Here is a 16,828-nt window from a genome sequence, read left to right on the forward strand (position 1 = left end):
ACTTATAGTTTCTGCCTCTCTCCCTAAGGTGCTCCAGCTGCTCGCAGCAGTAGGGAGGAGACAGAAAACCTCTTATGTGTGAGGCAGAGCAAAGGAGCCTTAACCCTAATCAACTTCCATGGTTGACTTTCTCCCTCCCCCATGTCCAAGCCCTCCTGCCTGGCCAGCACTTATGTTTAAGTGGTGGTGCTGCCTCTCCCCAAACTCTTGTTTGTCTCATCTGTCTGTCTTTCCTGCATAAGCTTCATGGTGAGGGAACTGTAATAGGAAATGCGCAGCCAGCTCAGAAGAAAGACTACAGGTTCTACCACTGAAGGGAGGGAGTGTGATAAGCCCTCCCCTATGAGTCCCCAGGACTTATTGATACTTGTGAAGGAAAATCACATGAGCAGCAGGAAGGCAACAACCTCCCGAAGTCATTGCATTAGTGCATGCTGTAAGTCCCAGGGGCTGCCACGGATTTCCCCTCACCTTCCGCTTCAGTTCCAGATCTTAAGAAAGCTGTCCCAGGAGCCTGTGGCTGCAGCCATGCCATCTGTAGTAATCCCCAGGCAGCTGACCCGGTTATCATGGCCCGACAACACACCTAGAGGAGAGAGAAAAGTACACCTGACCTTCAGCATGCAGTCACCCAGAGCTGAGACACCTGCAGACCCAGCTCCCAATCCCATTACTGCCACCATCTCTCACTCTGTGACCTTCAGCCTGGAGTCACTCAGAGCTGAGACACCTGCAGACCCAGCTCCCAATCCCACTGCTACCACCAACTCTCACTCTGTGACCTTCAGCCTGGAGTCACTCAGAGCTGAGACACCTGCAGACCCAACTCCTCCTCCCACCAACTCTCACTGTGACCTTCATCATGGAGTCACTCAGAGCTGAGACACCTGCAGACCCAGCTCCCAATCCCACTGCTGCCACCAACTCTCACTCTGTGACCTTCAGCCTGGAGTCACTCAGAGCCGAGACACCTACAGACCCAACTCCTAATCCCACTGCTCCCACCAACTCTCACTGTGACCTTCATCATGGAGTCACTCAGAGCTGAGACACCTGCAGACCCAACTCCTAATCCCACTGCTGCCACCAACTCTCACTCTGTGACCTTCAGCCTAGCATCACTCAGAGCCGAGACACCTGCAGACCCAGCTCCCAATCCCACTGCTGCCACCAACTCTCACTCTGTGACCTTCAGCCTGGAGTCACTCAGAGCCGAGACACCTACAGACCCAGCTCCCAATCCCACTGCTGCCACCAACTCTCACTCTGTGACCTTCAGCCTGGAGTCACTCAGAGCCGAGACACCTACAGACCCAACTCCTAATCCCACTGCTCCCACCAACTCTCACTGTGACCTTCATCATGGAGTCACTCAGAGCTGAGACACCTGCAGACCCAACTCCTAATCCCACTGCTGCCACCAACTCTCACTCTATGACCTTCAGCCTAGCATCACTCAGAGCCGAGACACCTGCAGACCCAGCTCCCAATCCCACTGCTACCACCAATTCTCACTGTGTGACCTTCAGCCTGGAGTCACCCAGAGCCTGAGACACCTGCAGACCCAGCTCCCAATCCCACTGCTACCACCAACTCTCACTGTGTGACCTTCAGCCTGGAGTCACTCAGAGCTGAGACACCTGCAGACCCAGCTCCCAATCCCACTGCTACCACCAACTCTCACTCTGTGACCTTTAGCCTGGAGTCACTCAGAGCCGAGACACCTGCAGACCCAGCTCCCAATCCCACTGCTACCACCAACTCTCACTCTGTGACCTTCAGCCTGGAGTCACTCAGAGCCGAGACACCTGCAGACCCAGCTCCCAATCCCACTGCTACCACCAACTCTCACTGTGTGACCTTCAGCCTGGAGTCACTCAGAGCCGAGACACCTGCAGACCCAGCTCCCAATCCCACTGCTACCACCAACTCTCACTGTGTGACCTTCAGCCTGGAGTCACTCAGAGCTGAGACACCTGCAGACCCAGCTCCCAATCCCACTGCTACCACCAATTCTCACTCTGTGACCTTCAGCCTGGAGTCACTCAGAGCCGAGACACCTGCAGACCCAGCTCCCAATCCCACCTCTTGCCACCACTGTGATTTTGGGGGAGGGATGCACTCACCAACACGCTCAGCCTTCACAGCATCCCAGATGTTGCAGTTGAAGTCGTCATAGCCTGCAAGCAGCAGGCGGCCACTGCGGGAGAATGCTACGGAGGTAATGCCACAGATGATGCTCTCGTGGGAGTAGGCAGTCAGCTCTTGGTCTGCACGCAAGTCAAAGAGGCGGCAGGTGGCGTCATCTGAGCCAGTGCAGACGGCCGCTCCATTGGGGAAGAACTGTCATGGCAGGAGAGAGAGACACAGGAATCCAATGAAGGAGATAGCGTGGGCCTCAGGAAATCTCTTTTACATGCAGCATTCACCAAGTCTGTTCTAGGTGAGCACCGTGTGTAAACATGCAAATCTCCCATGAATCTGTTCTGCACATCTGAAGAGCAGGAAGAGGATTTGGGAACTGCCATCACGTCATCGTTCAGAATGCCTTTTCTTGCTCTTCCCCACAACTGCGAGGCTTACGTACACAGATGGCATTAATGTCAGATTCATGTCCTGTGAAGGTCTGCCGGCAGTTCCCCTCGCGGATGTCCCAGACCTTAGCACTGGCATCGCAAGCACCAGAGACAAAGAACTGGAAGTCAGGTGCCACTGCCAGGCTCATGCAGTCCCCCGTGTGTCCTGCAAAAATGATCTTCTGCTGGCCTGTCTCAATGTCCCACAGAGCACTAGGAGAGGAGAGAGAGTGAAGACCAGAGTCTTACATGTGATGTCATAGAATGAAACCAGTGTCTTACATGTGATGTCACAGAATGAAACCAATGTCTTACATGTGATGTCATAGAATGAAGACCAGTGTCTTACATGTGATGTCACAGAATGAAGACCAGTGTCTTTGCATGTGTTGTCACAGAATGAAGACCAGTATCTTACATGTGATGCCACAGAAATGAAGACCAGTGTCTTTGCATGTGATGTCATAGAATGAAGACCAGTGTATTACATGTGATGTCACAGTATGAAACCAATGTCTTACATGTGATGTTACAGAATGAAAACCAGGGTCTCTGCAGGTGATGTCACATGGAGAGAGTAAGAGACCAGTGTATCACAGAATGTCACATGGAGAAAGAGGCCAGTGTCTCATGATGTGATGTCACATGGAGAGAGGCCAGTCACAGTGTGATGTCACATGGAGAGAGTGAAAGGCTTACAGAGTGATGTCAAATGGAGAGAGAGAGGCCAGTGTCTCACGATGTGATGTCACATGGAGAGAGAGAGGCCAGTGTCTCACAGTGTGATGTCACATGGAGAGAGAGAGAGGCCAGTGTCTCACAGTGTGATGTCACATGGAGAGAGAGAGAGGCCAGTGTCTCACAGTGTGATGTCACATGGAGAGAGAGAGAGGCCAGTGTCTCACAGTGTGATGTCACATGGAGAGAGGGAGGCCAATGTCACACAGTGTGATGTCACATGGAGAGAGGGAGGCCAATGTCTCACGATGTGATATCACATGGAGAGAGAGAGGCCAGTGTCTCACGATGTGATGTCACATGGAGAGAGAGGCCAGTGTCTCACGATGTGATGTCACATGGAGAGAGAGAGACCAGTGTCTCACGATGTGATGTCACATGGAGAGAGACAGGCCAGTGTCTCATGATGTGATGTCACATGAGAGAGAGGCCAGTGTCTCACGATGTGATGTCACATGGAGAGATAGAGGCCAGTGTCTCATGATGTGATGTCACATGAGAGAGAGGCCAGTGTCTCAGGATGTGATGTCACATGAGAGAGAGGCCAGTGTCTCACGATGTGATGTCACATGGAGAGAGAGAGGCCAGTGTCTCAGGATGTGATGTCACATGAGAGAGAGGCCAGTGTCTCAGGATGTGATGTCACATGGAGAGAGAGAGGCCAGTGTCTCAGGATGTGATGTCACATGAGAGAGAGGCCAGTGTCTCACGATGTGATGTCACATGGAGAGAGAGAGGCCAGTGTCTCACGATGTGATGTCACATGGAGAGAGAGAGTTCAGTGCCTCTATATGGGAAGTCACCTATCCCCATTTGCTTTATTACTCTGAGTACTATGATGTCTTTATTACTCCCCCAGTTCTACCTCTCCCTTTCATACTCACCAGGTGCTGTCGCCCGAGCTGGTCACTATCTGGTTATCATCCAGGAATCGGCAGCAGGATAGGTACCCTGGGAGGAAAACGCAGACAGGAAGGTTGGGTGGTGGGAAGGGATCATGCTAAGTCAGAGCAGCGACACAGTCGCATGAGGCCTTACCTGTGTGAGCCGCGAGCTCACGGCTCACCCTGACGTTACCTTCTCTGGTCTTTAGGTTATACACAGAACACATGTTGTCCAGACCCCCGCAAGCCACAAAGTTACCGGAAGGGGCGTAGGAGCAGGTCATGACCCAGGATGAGCGCAGCGGGATTGCATGTACCTGAAACACAGAAAGAGGATCACTAAATCCCACTGCTGCTCCTCGTGGCCTTGGGCCAGTCACTTCAGCCTCCACTGCCTCAGGTGCAAAGAGACAGTGAGCCCTACAGTACCTGCAGCTAATCTACTGTGAAGTCCCATATAAATAAGTGGAATATAAATAAATAAAAAGTTTAAAGCTTCTGCAGTCTCAGACTCTCCCAGCAGGAGGCGCTATAGAGAATGGTGCAGCTCACAGCTTCCAGCCTCTCCCACCAGGGCATGCTATAGGGAGTGGTGGCTGCTGGGGAGGGCGCCCAGCCTCTGCAGTTCCAGCCTCTTCCAGCAGGAGGCGCTATAGAGACTGTGGCAGGTGCACAGGCTTAGGGGGAGAATCTGGCAGAGTAGGGTACCTTATTTGTGGAGTAGGTGTCCCAGACAATCAGTTTTCCATCCTGTGATGCACTCACCAGTAGTCTGGGGGAGAAAATAAAGAAGGATTAAATTCTTCTACATCAATCCTTGCTTGCTCGCTCGCCCTGCAGTGTCATTGTGACTCACAGCTGGCTGCTCACCCTGCGGTGTCAGTGTGACTCATAGCGGGCTCCTCACTCACTCGCCCTGCGATGTCAGTGTGACTCACAGCTGGCTGCTCGCTCGCTCGCCCTGCAGTGTCATTGTGACTCACAGCTGGCTGCTCGCCCTGCGGTGTCAGTGTGACTCATAGCGGGCTCCTCACTCACTCGCCCTGCAGTGTCAGTGTGACTCACAGCTGGCTGCTCGCTTGCTCGCCCTGCGATTTCAGTGTGACTCACAGCTGGCTGCTCGCTCGCTCGCCCTGCGATGTCAGTGTGACTCACAGCTGGCTGCTCGCTCGCTCGCCCTGCGGTGTCAGTGTGACTTACAGCTGGCTGCTCGCTCGCTCGCCCTGCGGTGTCAGTGTGACTCACAGCTGGCTGCTTGCTCGCTCGCCCTGCGGTGTCAGTGTGACTCATAGCGGGCTCCTCACTCACTCGCCCTGCGGTGTCAGTGTGACTCACAGCTGGCTGCTCGCTCGCTCGCCCTGCAGTGTCAGTGTGACTCACAGCTGGCTGCTTGCTCGCTCGCCCTGCAGTGTCAGTGTGACTCACAGCTGGCTGCTCGCTTGCTCGCCCTGCGGTGTCAGTGTGACTCACAGCTGGCTGCTTGCTCGCTCGCCCTGCGGTGTCAGTGTGACTCATAGCGGGCTCCTCACTCACTCGCCCTGCGGTGTCAGTGTGACTCACAGCTGGCTGCTTGCTCGCTCGCCCTGCAGTGTCATTGTGACTCACAGCTGGCTGCTCGCTCGCTCGTCCTGCAGTGTCATTGTGACTCACAGCTGGCTGCTCGCTCACCCTGCAGTGTCATTGTGACTCACAGCTGGCTGCTTGCTCGCTCGACCTGCAGTGTCAGTGTGACTCACAGCTGGCTGCTCGCTCGCTTGCCCTGCAGTGTGACTCACAGCTGGCTGCTCGCTCGCTCGCCCTGCGGTGTCAGTGTGACTCATAGCGGGCTCCTCGCTCACTCGCCCTACGGTGTCAGTGTGATTCACAGCTGGCTGCTTGCTTGCTTGCCCTGCGGTGTCAGTGTGACTCATAGCGGGCTCCTCGCTCACTCGCCCTGCGGTGTCAGTGTGACTCACAGCTGGCTGCTCGCTCGCTCGCCCTGCGGTGTCAGTGTGACTCACAGCTGGCTGCTCGCTCGCTCGCCCTGCAGTGTCAGTGTGACTCATAGCGGGCTCCTCGCTCACTCGCCCTGCGGTGTCAGTGTGACTCACAGCTGGCTGCTCGCTCGCTCGCCCTGCGGTGTCAGTGTGACTCATAGCGGGCTCCTCGCTCACTCGCCCTGCAGTGTCAGTGTGACTCACAGCTGGCTGCTCGCTTGCTCGCCCTGCAGTGTCTGTCAATGGGCTCCTGGTTTGCTCGCCCTGTGGCGTCAGTGCTGTTCATTTTGTATCTATAGTTATTGGAACTTTCTCAGGTGATCACATGTGATGCATACTGGAGAGGTGAGACTGCAGCGGGTGTGGGGAGCTCCCCAAATCATGGATCTGAGGTAGAATCACCGCTCCCCTTCTACCCTGTGTATCCCATGGCTTCACCTGGAGTCTGAGGACCAGTGCATGGCATAGATCTTGGCCAAGTGGCCCCTGAGTGTGCGTCTGGTTCTCATCTGGATTCGTCCAACAACCTCCATTTCTGAAGTCACCTACAGGGTACAAGAGACATATTACAAGGACTCTTGGGGGGTAATCAAAGACCCTTTACCCCAAACCCCTGTCTATAACTCGTTTTAGCCACAGACTAATCGTTCAATCAATAGAACAGCTCTCTCTCTCTCTCTCTCTCTTTCTGTCCCTTCCTCCTCCACAGCCTCCTCTCTTACCTGCTCTAGGCTTGTGTCTGAACACACCTTACGAGCATCCTGCAAAGGAAGAGAAACAAGACAGATAAGTGACACTTCCTGCACCCAACAGAAACGACATGGGCAAGGGCTCTCAGCATGTCTTCAACAGGAGCTAGATTAATCCAAAGAGGCTGCTTCAAGCCTGCTTTTACCCCTTTGCATGCTCGGAAATGTAGTCTGCAAATCAGAACTACATTTCCCTGCATGCAGTGGGGGTGAAAGCAGGGCTGGCTCAGCCTCTTTGGGTTAAAGTGGGTGAGGTGGCAACCTGGCTCCATGCTGAGATTCTGAGTATCTCAAGAGTAAGGGAAGATCTCTGCCTCTCTGAGGAGATGGGGTATTGAGGATCCCAGGAGAGCTGTGCTAGAACTCACTGCAATCTGCTTCTTCAACTGCTCCGCCTCCTGCCTCAGCTGCTCCAGCTCCCCCATCAGAGCAATCTAGGGAAGAGTTGTAAATCTCCAGGGGTCTCGCACTTCCTGGGCTGGGAGAAGGAAGGGATAAAAAAGAAAGAAGACCAGTAGCAAACATCTCAGGACAGCTGAAGAGGTTCTCTGAATCTAGGTCAGCGAGATGCCAACACTTGAAATGCTGAAAGCCCAGACGGAGTGCGGCAGGAGAGCTGGAGTCAGCGGCACTAGCAGCAGGCTCTCTTCTTCCCGCCCGTGCGGCGGGAGACCATGTTAAGGTACAAGTGGTTGCAGCATTGGCCCAAACGAGAAGAGCAGCGCAGCCCAGAGTAACATCAGCCCCCCCGGCCAAGGGGACTCCTTTCTCCAGGCCGTGAGGGTTGTAAGAAAAGGAGGCTGCTGCCGCCGCTAATTGCTCTTTGGTAAGGGGGGGAGGGGAGAGTGAGTGAGCGAGCGAGCGAGCATGTATGTGTGTGAGTGTGTGTATGAGAGAGACAGTGTCCAAAGTTAGTGTGTGATTGGGAATCTGCTTGTGTGATTGACATACTTTGTGTGTGAGAGACAGCATGTATGTAAGTGTGTGATTGAGAACCTGTATATGTATGTGAGAGAGAGCATGTATGTATGTGATTGAGAGAATGTGTGTGTGTATGAGAGAGACAGTGTCCAAAGTTAGTGTGTGATTGAGAATCTGTTTGTGTGAGAGTATGTGTGTGATTGAGATCCTTTGTGTGTGAGAGACAGCATGTATGTAAGTGTTTGATTGAGAACCTGTATATGTAAGTGAGAGAGAACATGTATGTATGTGATTGAGAGAATGTGTGTGTGTATGAGAGAGACAGTGTCCAAAGTTAGTGTGTGATTGAGAATCTGTTTGTGTGAGAGTATGTGTGTGTGATTGAGATCCTTTGTGTGTGAGAGACAGCATGTATGTAAGTGTGTGATTGAGAACCTGTATACGTAAGTGAGAGAGAACATGTATGTATGTGATTGAGAGAATGAGTGTGTGTATGAGAGAGACAGTGTCCAAAGTTAGTGTGTGATTGAGAATCTGTGTGAGAGTATGTGTGTGTGTGAGTGATTGAGATCCTTTGTGTGTGAGAGACAGCATGTATGTAAGTGTGTGATTGAGAACCTGTATATGTATGTGAGACAGAGCATGTATGTATGTGATTGAGAGAATGTGTGTGTGTATGAGAGAGACAGTGTCCAAAGTTAGTGTGTGATTGAGAATCTGTTTGTGTGAGAGTATGTGTGTGATTGAGATCCTTTGTGTGTGAGAGACAGCATGTATGTAAGTGTTTGATTGAGAACCTGTATATGTAAGTGAGAGAGAACATGTATGTATGTGATTGAGAGAATGTGTGTGTGTATGAGAGAGACAGTGTCCAAAGTTAGTGTGTGATTGAGAATCTGTTTGTGTGAGAGTATGTGTGTGTGATTGAGATCCTTTGTGTGTGAGAGACAGCATGTATGTAAGTGTGTGATTGAGAACCTGTATACGTAAGTGAGAGAGAACATGTATGTATGTGATTGAGAGAATGAGTGTGTGTATGAGAGAGACAGTGTCCAAAGTTAGTGTGTGATTGAGAATCTGTGTGAGAGTATGTGTGTGTGTGAGTGATTGAGATCCTTTGTGTGTGAGAGACAGCATGTATGTAAGTGTGTGATTGAGAACCTGTATATGTAAGTGAGAGAGCATGTATGTATGTGATTGAGAGAATGTGTGTGTGTATGAGAGAGACAGTGTCCAAAGTTAGTATGTGATTGAGAATCTGTTTGTGTGAGAGTATGTGTGTGTGAATGACATCCTTTGTGTGTGAGAGACAGCATGTATGTAAGTGTTTGAGAAACTTTATATGTAAGTGAGAGAGAGCATGTATGCATGTGACTGAGAGTATGTGTATAAGTGTGAGAGAGCACATGTCTGTGTGTGATTGAGAGCTTGTGAGTGTAAGAGAGAGATGTGTATATGTATGTGGTTGGAGCATGTGTGTGTGTGTGTGAGAGAGAGAGCGTATGTGTGTCTGTGTGTGACTTAGATCCTAAGTAAGTGAGAGAGAGACCTTGTGTGTGAGTGAGAGGAGAAAGTTGCAAGCAACTCCCACCCCTCCTCTCCTCCTGTTAATTAACAAGAATTTCAGGCCACCTGCAAATCCAATATTCCCAGATATGGAGAGCAGAACATTTTTTTTAATTGTTATTATTAATTATTGGGACTTTATGTCTGTTGTTTTGAAATATTTTATTGGTGTCATCAGCTGTTTTGAAATAATCTGTTCTTTTTATTATTATAGTTTTCTTGCTATTGATTTTATATTTCTTGATTTATTTTATGAGGACTGGTGATGTTTCTCTTTTTCCTTTGTTGCACTGCATACAGTCGCTCTGGCTTGTTGTGGTTTCCAGTTCAGTTTTTGTCTGCATGCTTCTAGTTATGCGTTTTGGTCTCTTTATTCTTTGTTAGGTGAGGGTCAGCACATGTGACTGAGGTGAGGTATTCTGCTGGCGTGTACTTTCTGTGTAGGGCTCTATAGTAGCCTGGCTTGCTCAGTTTTCCTATTGGAGTTTTAAGGCCTGGTGTAATATTTTCAGCGTTGCTTTTTCTTAGCTAAGGTGGTTAATATTTGAGTGCTGGAAGTTGGTATTCTGGTATGAGATGTTTACTATTTATGCAAGTTCTGTTCAGACAGAGTACATATCTTTCCCTTGTGTCATTTTTAACAATAAAAGTAATATGGGGCCTTTTTTATTTGTTATTTCCGCCATGGATTGTAATGAGCAGTGTTTCACACATGTGAACATTGTCCATCACATGTCTCATGAAGGGAAAAAGGTTGAAAACCACTGCTCTAGATGAACTCCCGAGGTCCCTTCCAGCCCCATCCTTCTCTGACTCTAGATGACCTCCCCAGGTCCCTCCCAGCCCCATCTTTCTCTGACTCTAGATGACCTCCCCAGGTCCCTCCCAGCCCCATCTTTCTCTGACTCTAGATGACCTCCCCAGGTCCCTCCCAGCCCCATCTTTCTCTGACTCTAGATGACCTCCCAAGGTCCTTTCCAGCCCCATCTTTCTCTGACTCTGGATGACCTCCCGAGGTCCCTTCCAGCCCCATCTTTCTCTGACTCTAGATGACCTCCAGAGGTCCCTCCCAGCCCCATCTTTCTCTGACTCTAGATGACCTCCCGAGGTCCCTTCCAGCCCCATCTTTCTCTCACTCTAGATGACCTCCCCAGGTCCCTCCCAGCCCCATCTTTCTCTGACTCTAGATGACCTCCCCAGGTCCCTCCCAGCCCCATCTTTCTCTGACTCTAGATGACCTCCCAAGGTCCTTTCCAGCCCCATCTTTCTCTGACTCTGGATGACCTCCCGAGGTCCCTTCCAGCCCCATCTTTCTCTGACTCTAGATGACCTCCAGAGGTCCCTCCCAGCCCCATCTTTCTCTGACTCTAGATGACCTCCTGAGGTCCCTTCCAGCCCCATCTTTCTCTACTCTAGATGACCTCCCCAGGTCCCTTCCAGTCCCGTCTTTCCCTGACGCTAGATGACCTCCCCAGGTCCCTCCCAGCCCCATCTTTCTCTGACTCTAGATGACCTCCCCAGGTCCCTCCCAGCCCCATCTTTCTCTGACTCTAGATGACCTCCCGAGGTCCCTCCCAGCCCCATCTTTCTCTGACTCTAGATGACCTCCCCAGGTCCCTCCCAGCCCCATCTTTCTCTGACTCTAGGTGACCTCCCCAGGTTGCTTCCAGTCCTGTCTTTCTCTGACTCTAGATGGCTTTCCGAGGTCCCTTCCAGCTTCATCTTTCTCTGACTCTAGGTGGCCTCCCCAGGTCCCTTCCAGTCCTGTCTTTCCCTGACGCTAGATGGCATCTTGCAGTCCCCTCCAGCCTGATTATTTTATCCTCTCCCCATGTTACAGATGCCCAAGGTGTCAGGAATCCTCAAATACTAAGAGCAGGAGGGATTTGTGGTAGGGTAAAATCGTTAGTGCAGGAAGCAGGAGGAATACTGCATTCTATGTGGCAGTCGCTACTCTTAAGAGAAACAGGGGGGTAACTTGCTGATGCGGTTGTTACTACCCTTTAACCAACAAGTCTGATACTTTGATGCAACTCCAGCATTGCTCTCTGCTTCAACGACAGGTGAAAAGGGGAACTGAATTTAGACAGCAGCTAAACGTCTGGGAACCTGATAAGCATGGGGTAACCTGCACAATGCAGTGGATACTGGCATAAGCTTGCTGGGCAGACTGGAGAGCCCATTTGGTCATTTTCAGCCATCATTTCTATGTTTAGATAAATTGTTGTACTCTGCTTTGGACGAAGATTCTTTGGAAAAGTAGGCTATAAAAACATATACTTCTATAAATACTCCATGTTTTTGTTTTGGGGTTGTCTGAAATTTTAGGGGTGTTTTATTGAAAACCAGTTTTTTGTTGTTTTTACTGATTATGCAGCATATCCGTTTGATAAATAAATCAGTCTTTAGTGATAAAAGAGTGGGCCAGGAGATCTGGGTCCCAGACCGCTCATATACAGCCCAGCCCACCCCAGCACGTACAGCACACTGGCATTCAAACTTCTGCTTACCGTGAGATGCACCCTCGTCTCCCTTCACCCGCACAGAGAAGCCAGAGCCGACAGCTGGAGCTACCAGAAAGAGTGAGAGCGGAAGGGATAAAGGAGGCTGATTAAGATGCAAAGGAGGTTGACTGGGAGAGGATTGGAGGGCAGGGGAGGGAAGGGGCAGAGAGGGATGCATTAACAGCCAATGGGTGACACATGATTTCTGAATTTTTACTCAGCTTGGTGAAAGTGTCTTGCATCTGGATATGATAGAGGGTCTTCATTCCATACCTTAAAAGGGGGAATTACAAGGGGTCTACAGCATGGCCTGAGTCCATCTGCTGTATCCATCTATAAAGAAATGCGTTACAAGCAAGGGACATGATGGGCCCTTCCGACTCTGTGTTACAGGGGACCTGAGGAGCTCTAAGCATCTTCCATCTCTGTGTTACAGGGGACACGAGGAGCTCTAAGCACCTTCCATCTCTGTTACAGGGGACACGAGGAGCTCTAAGCATCTTCCATCTCTGTGTTACAGGGGACACGAGGAGCTCTAAGCATCTTCCATCTCTGTGTTAGAGGGGACACGAGGAGCTCTAAGCATCTTCCATCTCTGTGTTACAGGGGACACGAGGAGCTCTAAGCATCTTCCATCTCTGTGTTACAGGGGACACGAGGAGCTCTAAGCATCTTCCGTCTCTGTGTTACAGAGGACACGAGGAGCTCTAAGCATCTTCCATCTCTGTTACAGGGGACACGAGGAGCTCTAAGCATCTTCCATCTCTGTGTTACAGGGGACACGAGGAGCTCTAAGCATCTTCCATCTCTGTTACAGGGGACACGAGGAGCTCTAAGCATCTTCCATCTCTGTGTTACAGGGGACACGAGGAGCTCTAAGCATCTTCTATCTCTGTTACAGGGGACATGATGAGCTCTAAGCATCTTCCGACTGTGTTACAGGGGACACAAGGAGTTCTAAGCATCTTCTGTCTCTGTTACAGGTGACACGAGGAGCTCTAAGCATCTTCTATCTCTGTTACAGGGGACATGATGAGCTCTAAGCATCTTCCGACTGTGTTACAGGGGACACAAGGAGTTCTAAGCATCTTCTGTCTCTGTTACAGGTGACACGAGGAACTCTAAGCATCTTCCATCTCTGTGTTACAGGAGACACGATGAGCTCTAAGCACTTTTCATCTCTGTGTTACAGGGGACACGAGGAGCTCTAAGCATCTTCCATCTCTGTGTTACAGGGGACACGAGGAGCTCTAAGCATCTTCCGTCTCTGTGTTACAGAGGACACGAGGAGCTCTAAGCATCTTCCATCTCTGTTACAGGGGACACGAGGAGCTCTAAGCATCTTCCATCTCTGTGTTACAGGGGACACGAGGAGCTCTAAGCATCTTCCATCTCTGTGTTAGAGGGGACACGAGGAGCTCTAAGCATCTTCCATCTCTGTGTTACAGGGGACACGAGGAGCTCTAAGCATCTTCCATCTCTGTGTTACAGGGGACACGAGGAGCTCTAAGCATCTTCCGTCTCTGTGTTACAGAGGACACGAGGAGCTCTAAGCATCTTCCATCTCTGTTACAGGGGACACGAGGAGCTCTAAGCATCTTCCATCTCTGTGTTACAGGGGACACGAGGAGCTCTAAGCATCTTCCATCTCTGTTACAGGGGACACGAGGAGCTCTAAGCATCTTCCATCTCTGTGTTACAGGGGACACGAGGAGCTCTAAGCATCTTCTATCTCTGTTACAGGGGACATGATGAGCTCTAAGCATCTTCCGACTGTGTTACAGGGGACACAAGGAGTTCTAAGCATCTTCTGTCTCTGTTACAGGTGACACGAGGAGCTCTAAGCATCTTCTATCTCTGTTACAGGGGACATGATGAGCTCTAAGCATCTTCCGACTGTGTTACAGGGGACACAAGGAGTTCTAAGCATCTTCTGTCTCTGTTACAGGTGACACGAGGAACTCTAAGCATCTTCCATCTCTGTGTTACAGGAGACACGATGAGCTCTAAGCACTTTTCATCTCTGTGTTACAGGAGACACGATGAGCTCTAAGCACCTTTCATCTCTGTGTTACAGGAGACACGATGAGCTCTAAGCATCTTCCATCTCTCTGTTACAGGAGACACGATGAGCTCTAAGCACCTTTCATCTCTGTGTTACAGGAGACACGATGAGCTCTAAGCATCTTCCATCTCTTTGTTACAGGAGACACGATGAGCTCTAAGCACCTTCCGTCTCTGTGTTACAGGAGACACGATGAGCTCTAAGCACCTTCCATCTCTGTGTTACAGGAGACACAATGAGCTCTAAGCATCTTCCATCTCTGTGTTACAGGAGACACGATGAGCTCTAAGCACCTTCCGTCTCTGTGTTACAGGAGACACGATGAGCTCTAAGCACCTTCCGTCTCTGTGTTACAGGAGACACGATGAGCTCTAAGCACCTTCCATCTCTGTGTTACAGGGGACAAGAGGATCTCTGACCACCTTCCATCTCTATGTACAGGGCACACGAGGAGCTCTAAGCATCTTCCGTCTCTGTGTTACAGGGGACACGAGGAGCTCTAAACCCCTTCTGTCTCTGTGTTACAGGGGACATGAGGAGCTCTAAGCACCTTCCGTCTCTCTGTTACAGGAGACACGATGAGCTCTAAGCACCTTTCATCTCTGTGTTACAGGAGACACGATGAGCTCTAAGCACCTTCCGTCTCTCTGTTACAGGAGACACGATGAGCTCTAAGCACCATTCATCTCTGTGTTACAGGAGACACGATGAGCTCTAAGCACCTTCCGTCTCTCTGTTACAGGAGACACGATGAGCTCTAAGCACCTTTCATCTCTGTGTTACAGGAGACACGATGAGCTCTAAGCACCTTCCGTCTCTGTGTTACAGGAGATACGATGAGCTCTAAGCACCTTCCATCTCTGTGTTACAGGAGACACAATGAGCTCTAAGCACCTTCCATCTCTGTGTTACAGGAGACACAATGAGCTCTAAGCACCTTCCATCTCTATGTTACAGGGGACAAGAGGATCTCTGACCACCTTCCATCTCTATGTACAGGGCACACGAGGAGCTCTAAGCATCTTCCGTCTCTGTGTTACAGGGGACATGAGGAGCTCTAAACCCCTTCTGTCTCTGTGTTACAGGGGACACGAGGAGCTCTAAGCACCTTCCATCTCTATGTACAGGGCACACGAGGAGCTCTAAGCATCTTCTGTCTCTGTGTTACAGGGGACACGAGGAGCTCTAAACCCCTTCTGTCTCTGTGTTACAGGGGACACGAGGAGCTCTAAACCCCTTCTGTCTCTGTGTTACAGGGGACACGAGGAGCTCTAAGCACCTTCCATCTCTATGTTACAGGAGACACGATGAGCTCTAAGCACCTTCCATCCCTGAGCTCTAAGCCCCTTTCATCTCTGTGCTTCAGGAGATACAATGAGCTCTAAGCCCCTTGTCTCTGTGTTATAGGAGGCACACTGAGCTCAAAGCCCCTTCCATCTCTATAGTTTGGGGCGGGGGGCACATTGAGCCCTATAACCATACAGATGGAGGGAGGAACATGATTATTTTGATTATTTAGCCTACTATTTAGTTTACTATGTTAATTATTTATATTATGAAACAATGTATTTACTTCCTTTCTTCTTTGGAAATGCAAATAATTTTAAATGATTAATTGCTAACTACTGTAAACCGATTTGATATGCTTGCATGAAAAGTCGGTATATAAAAATTATTAAATAAATCAATAAATAATGATTGCTGGGGGCCCACCATGCTTGTGCTATTTTAGGAAACCCATTATTAGAATGGGGGGCTTAAGGGTGGGCAGCAGACAGGTGAGGCTGGGGGAGGAGTTTCCCTTTGCAGCAGCTGGTACTGGTGCTGTAATAATCCCCCCCCCCCCCCACACACACAATCCCTTAATCTATCCCAGAGCTCTGGGAGGAGAGATTAACATCCTTTTAAAAAGATGGCCTGATCTCAGGGGAAGATTAAGTTCTGGGAGGAAATGTTGGGCTGGGGGAGGGTGCTAAGCTGATTATCTCTGTGATGGGGGGCCGGGGGTGTTACAGGGTCTGCCACCATTACCCTGAAGGAGATAACTCTAAGAGACTCCTTAGGCAGCTGTGTGGCCAGAGGGAGAGACAGGTGACAAAGGTGCCCATCACTGCAGCCTCTCCATCACAGAAAGCAGAGATCTAGCCCTCCAACCCACAGCTGCTGGTGTATCCTCTTCCCTGAGCAGGCATAAGATCAGCCTCATCCCCAGGCATTATTGTAAGGAGGATCTCCTTATCAGTAGAAGCTAAATTGGGGGTGGTGGGGGTTTGAGGAATTACGGAGAGAGCTCTAATTTAAACATGTAGAGGGAACAGAAAAAGAAGTATAGCAGGGGAGGAGAGCTCTGCCTCACACATGGAGCAAGGGGAGAGGACAGCATGTCAGGAGAGGGAGAGTGCTTCACACATGGAGGAGAGGGAGAGAGCAGCATGTCAGGAGAAGGAGAGCTCTTGCTCACACATGGAGGAGGGGGAGAGGGCAGCATGTCAGGAGAAGGAGAGCTCTTGCTCACACATGGAGGAGGAGGAGAGGGCAGCATGTCAGGAGGGGGAGAGTTCTGCCTCACACATGGAGGAGGGGGTGAGGACAGCTTGTCAGGAGAGGGAGAGTTCTGCCTCACACATGGAGGAGGGGGTGAGGACAGCTTGTCAGGAGAGGGAGAGCTCTGCCTCACACATGGAGGAGGGGTGAGAACAGCTTGTCAGGAGAGGGAGAGTTCTGCCTCACACATGGAGGAGGGGGTGAGGACAGCTTGTCAGGAGAGGGAGAGCTCTGCCTCACACATGGAGGAGGGGGTGAGGACAGCTTGTCAGGAGAGGGAGAGCTCTGCCTCACACATGGAGGAG

At 50.5% G+C, this 16,828-nt stretch overlaps 1 protein-coding gene across 2 annotated transcripts; it reads right to left on the reverse strand.

Moving 5' to 3' along the window:
* Positions 1 to 477: 477 nt before the first annotated feature.
* GNB3 (G protein subunit beta 3) lies at positions 478 to 7,348 on the reverse strand. Of its 2 annotated transcripts, XM_029580378.1 has the most exons (9): positions 7,292 to 7,348; positions 6,897 to 6,935; positions 6,613 to 6,719; positions 4,907 to 4,970; positions 4,353 to 4,515; positions 4,199 to 4,265; positions 2,588 to 2,789; positions 2,127 to 2,343; positions 478 to 586 (listed from the first exon to the last, which is right to left on the reverse strand). In XM_029580378.1, exons 1-9 carry the CDS (start codon positions 7,346 to 7,348, stop codon positions 480 to 482), a joined length of 1,023 nt encoding a protein of 340 aa, XP_029436238.1. In that variant the 3' UTR covers positions 478 to 479. The 2 variants fall into 2 exon arrangements, with proteins under 2 accessions (XP_029436238.1, XP_029436239.1); XM_029580379.1 differs by lacking the exon at positions 6,897 to 6,935.
* Positions 7,349 to 16,828: the final 9,480 nt, after the last annotated feature.

Source organism: Rhinatrema bivittatum, chromosome 16, assembly GCF_901001135.1.
Source record: "Rhinatrema bivittatum chromosome 16, aRhiBiv1.1, whole genome shotgun sequence".
In the NCBI taxonomy this organism is placed as follows: domain Eukaryota; kingdom Metazoa; phylum Chordata; class Amphibia; order Gymnophiona; family Rhinatrematidae; genus Rhinatrema; species Rhinatrema bivittatum.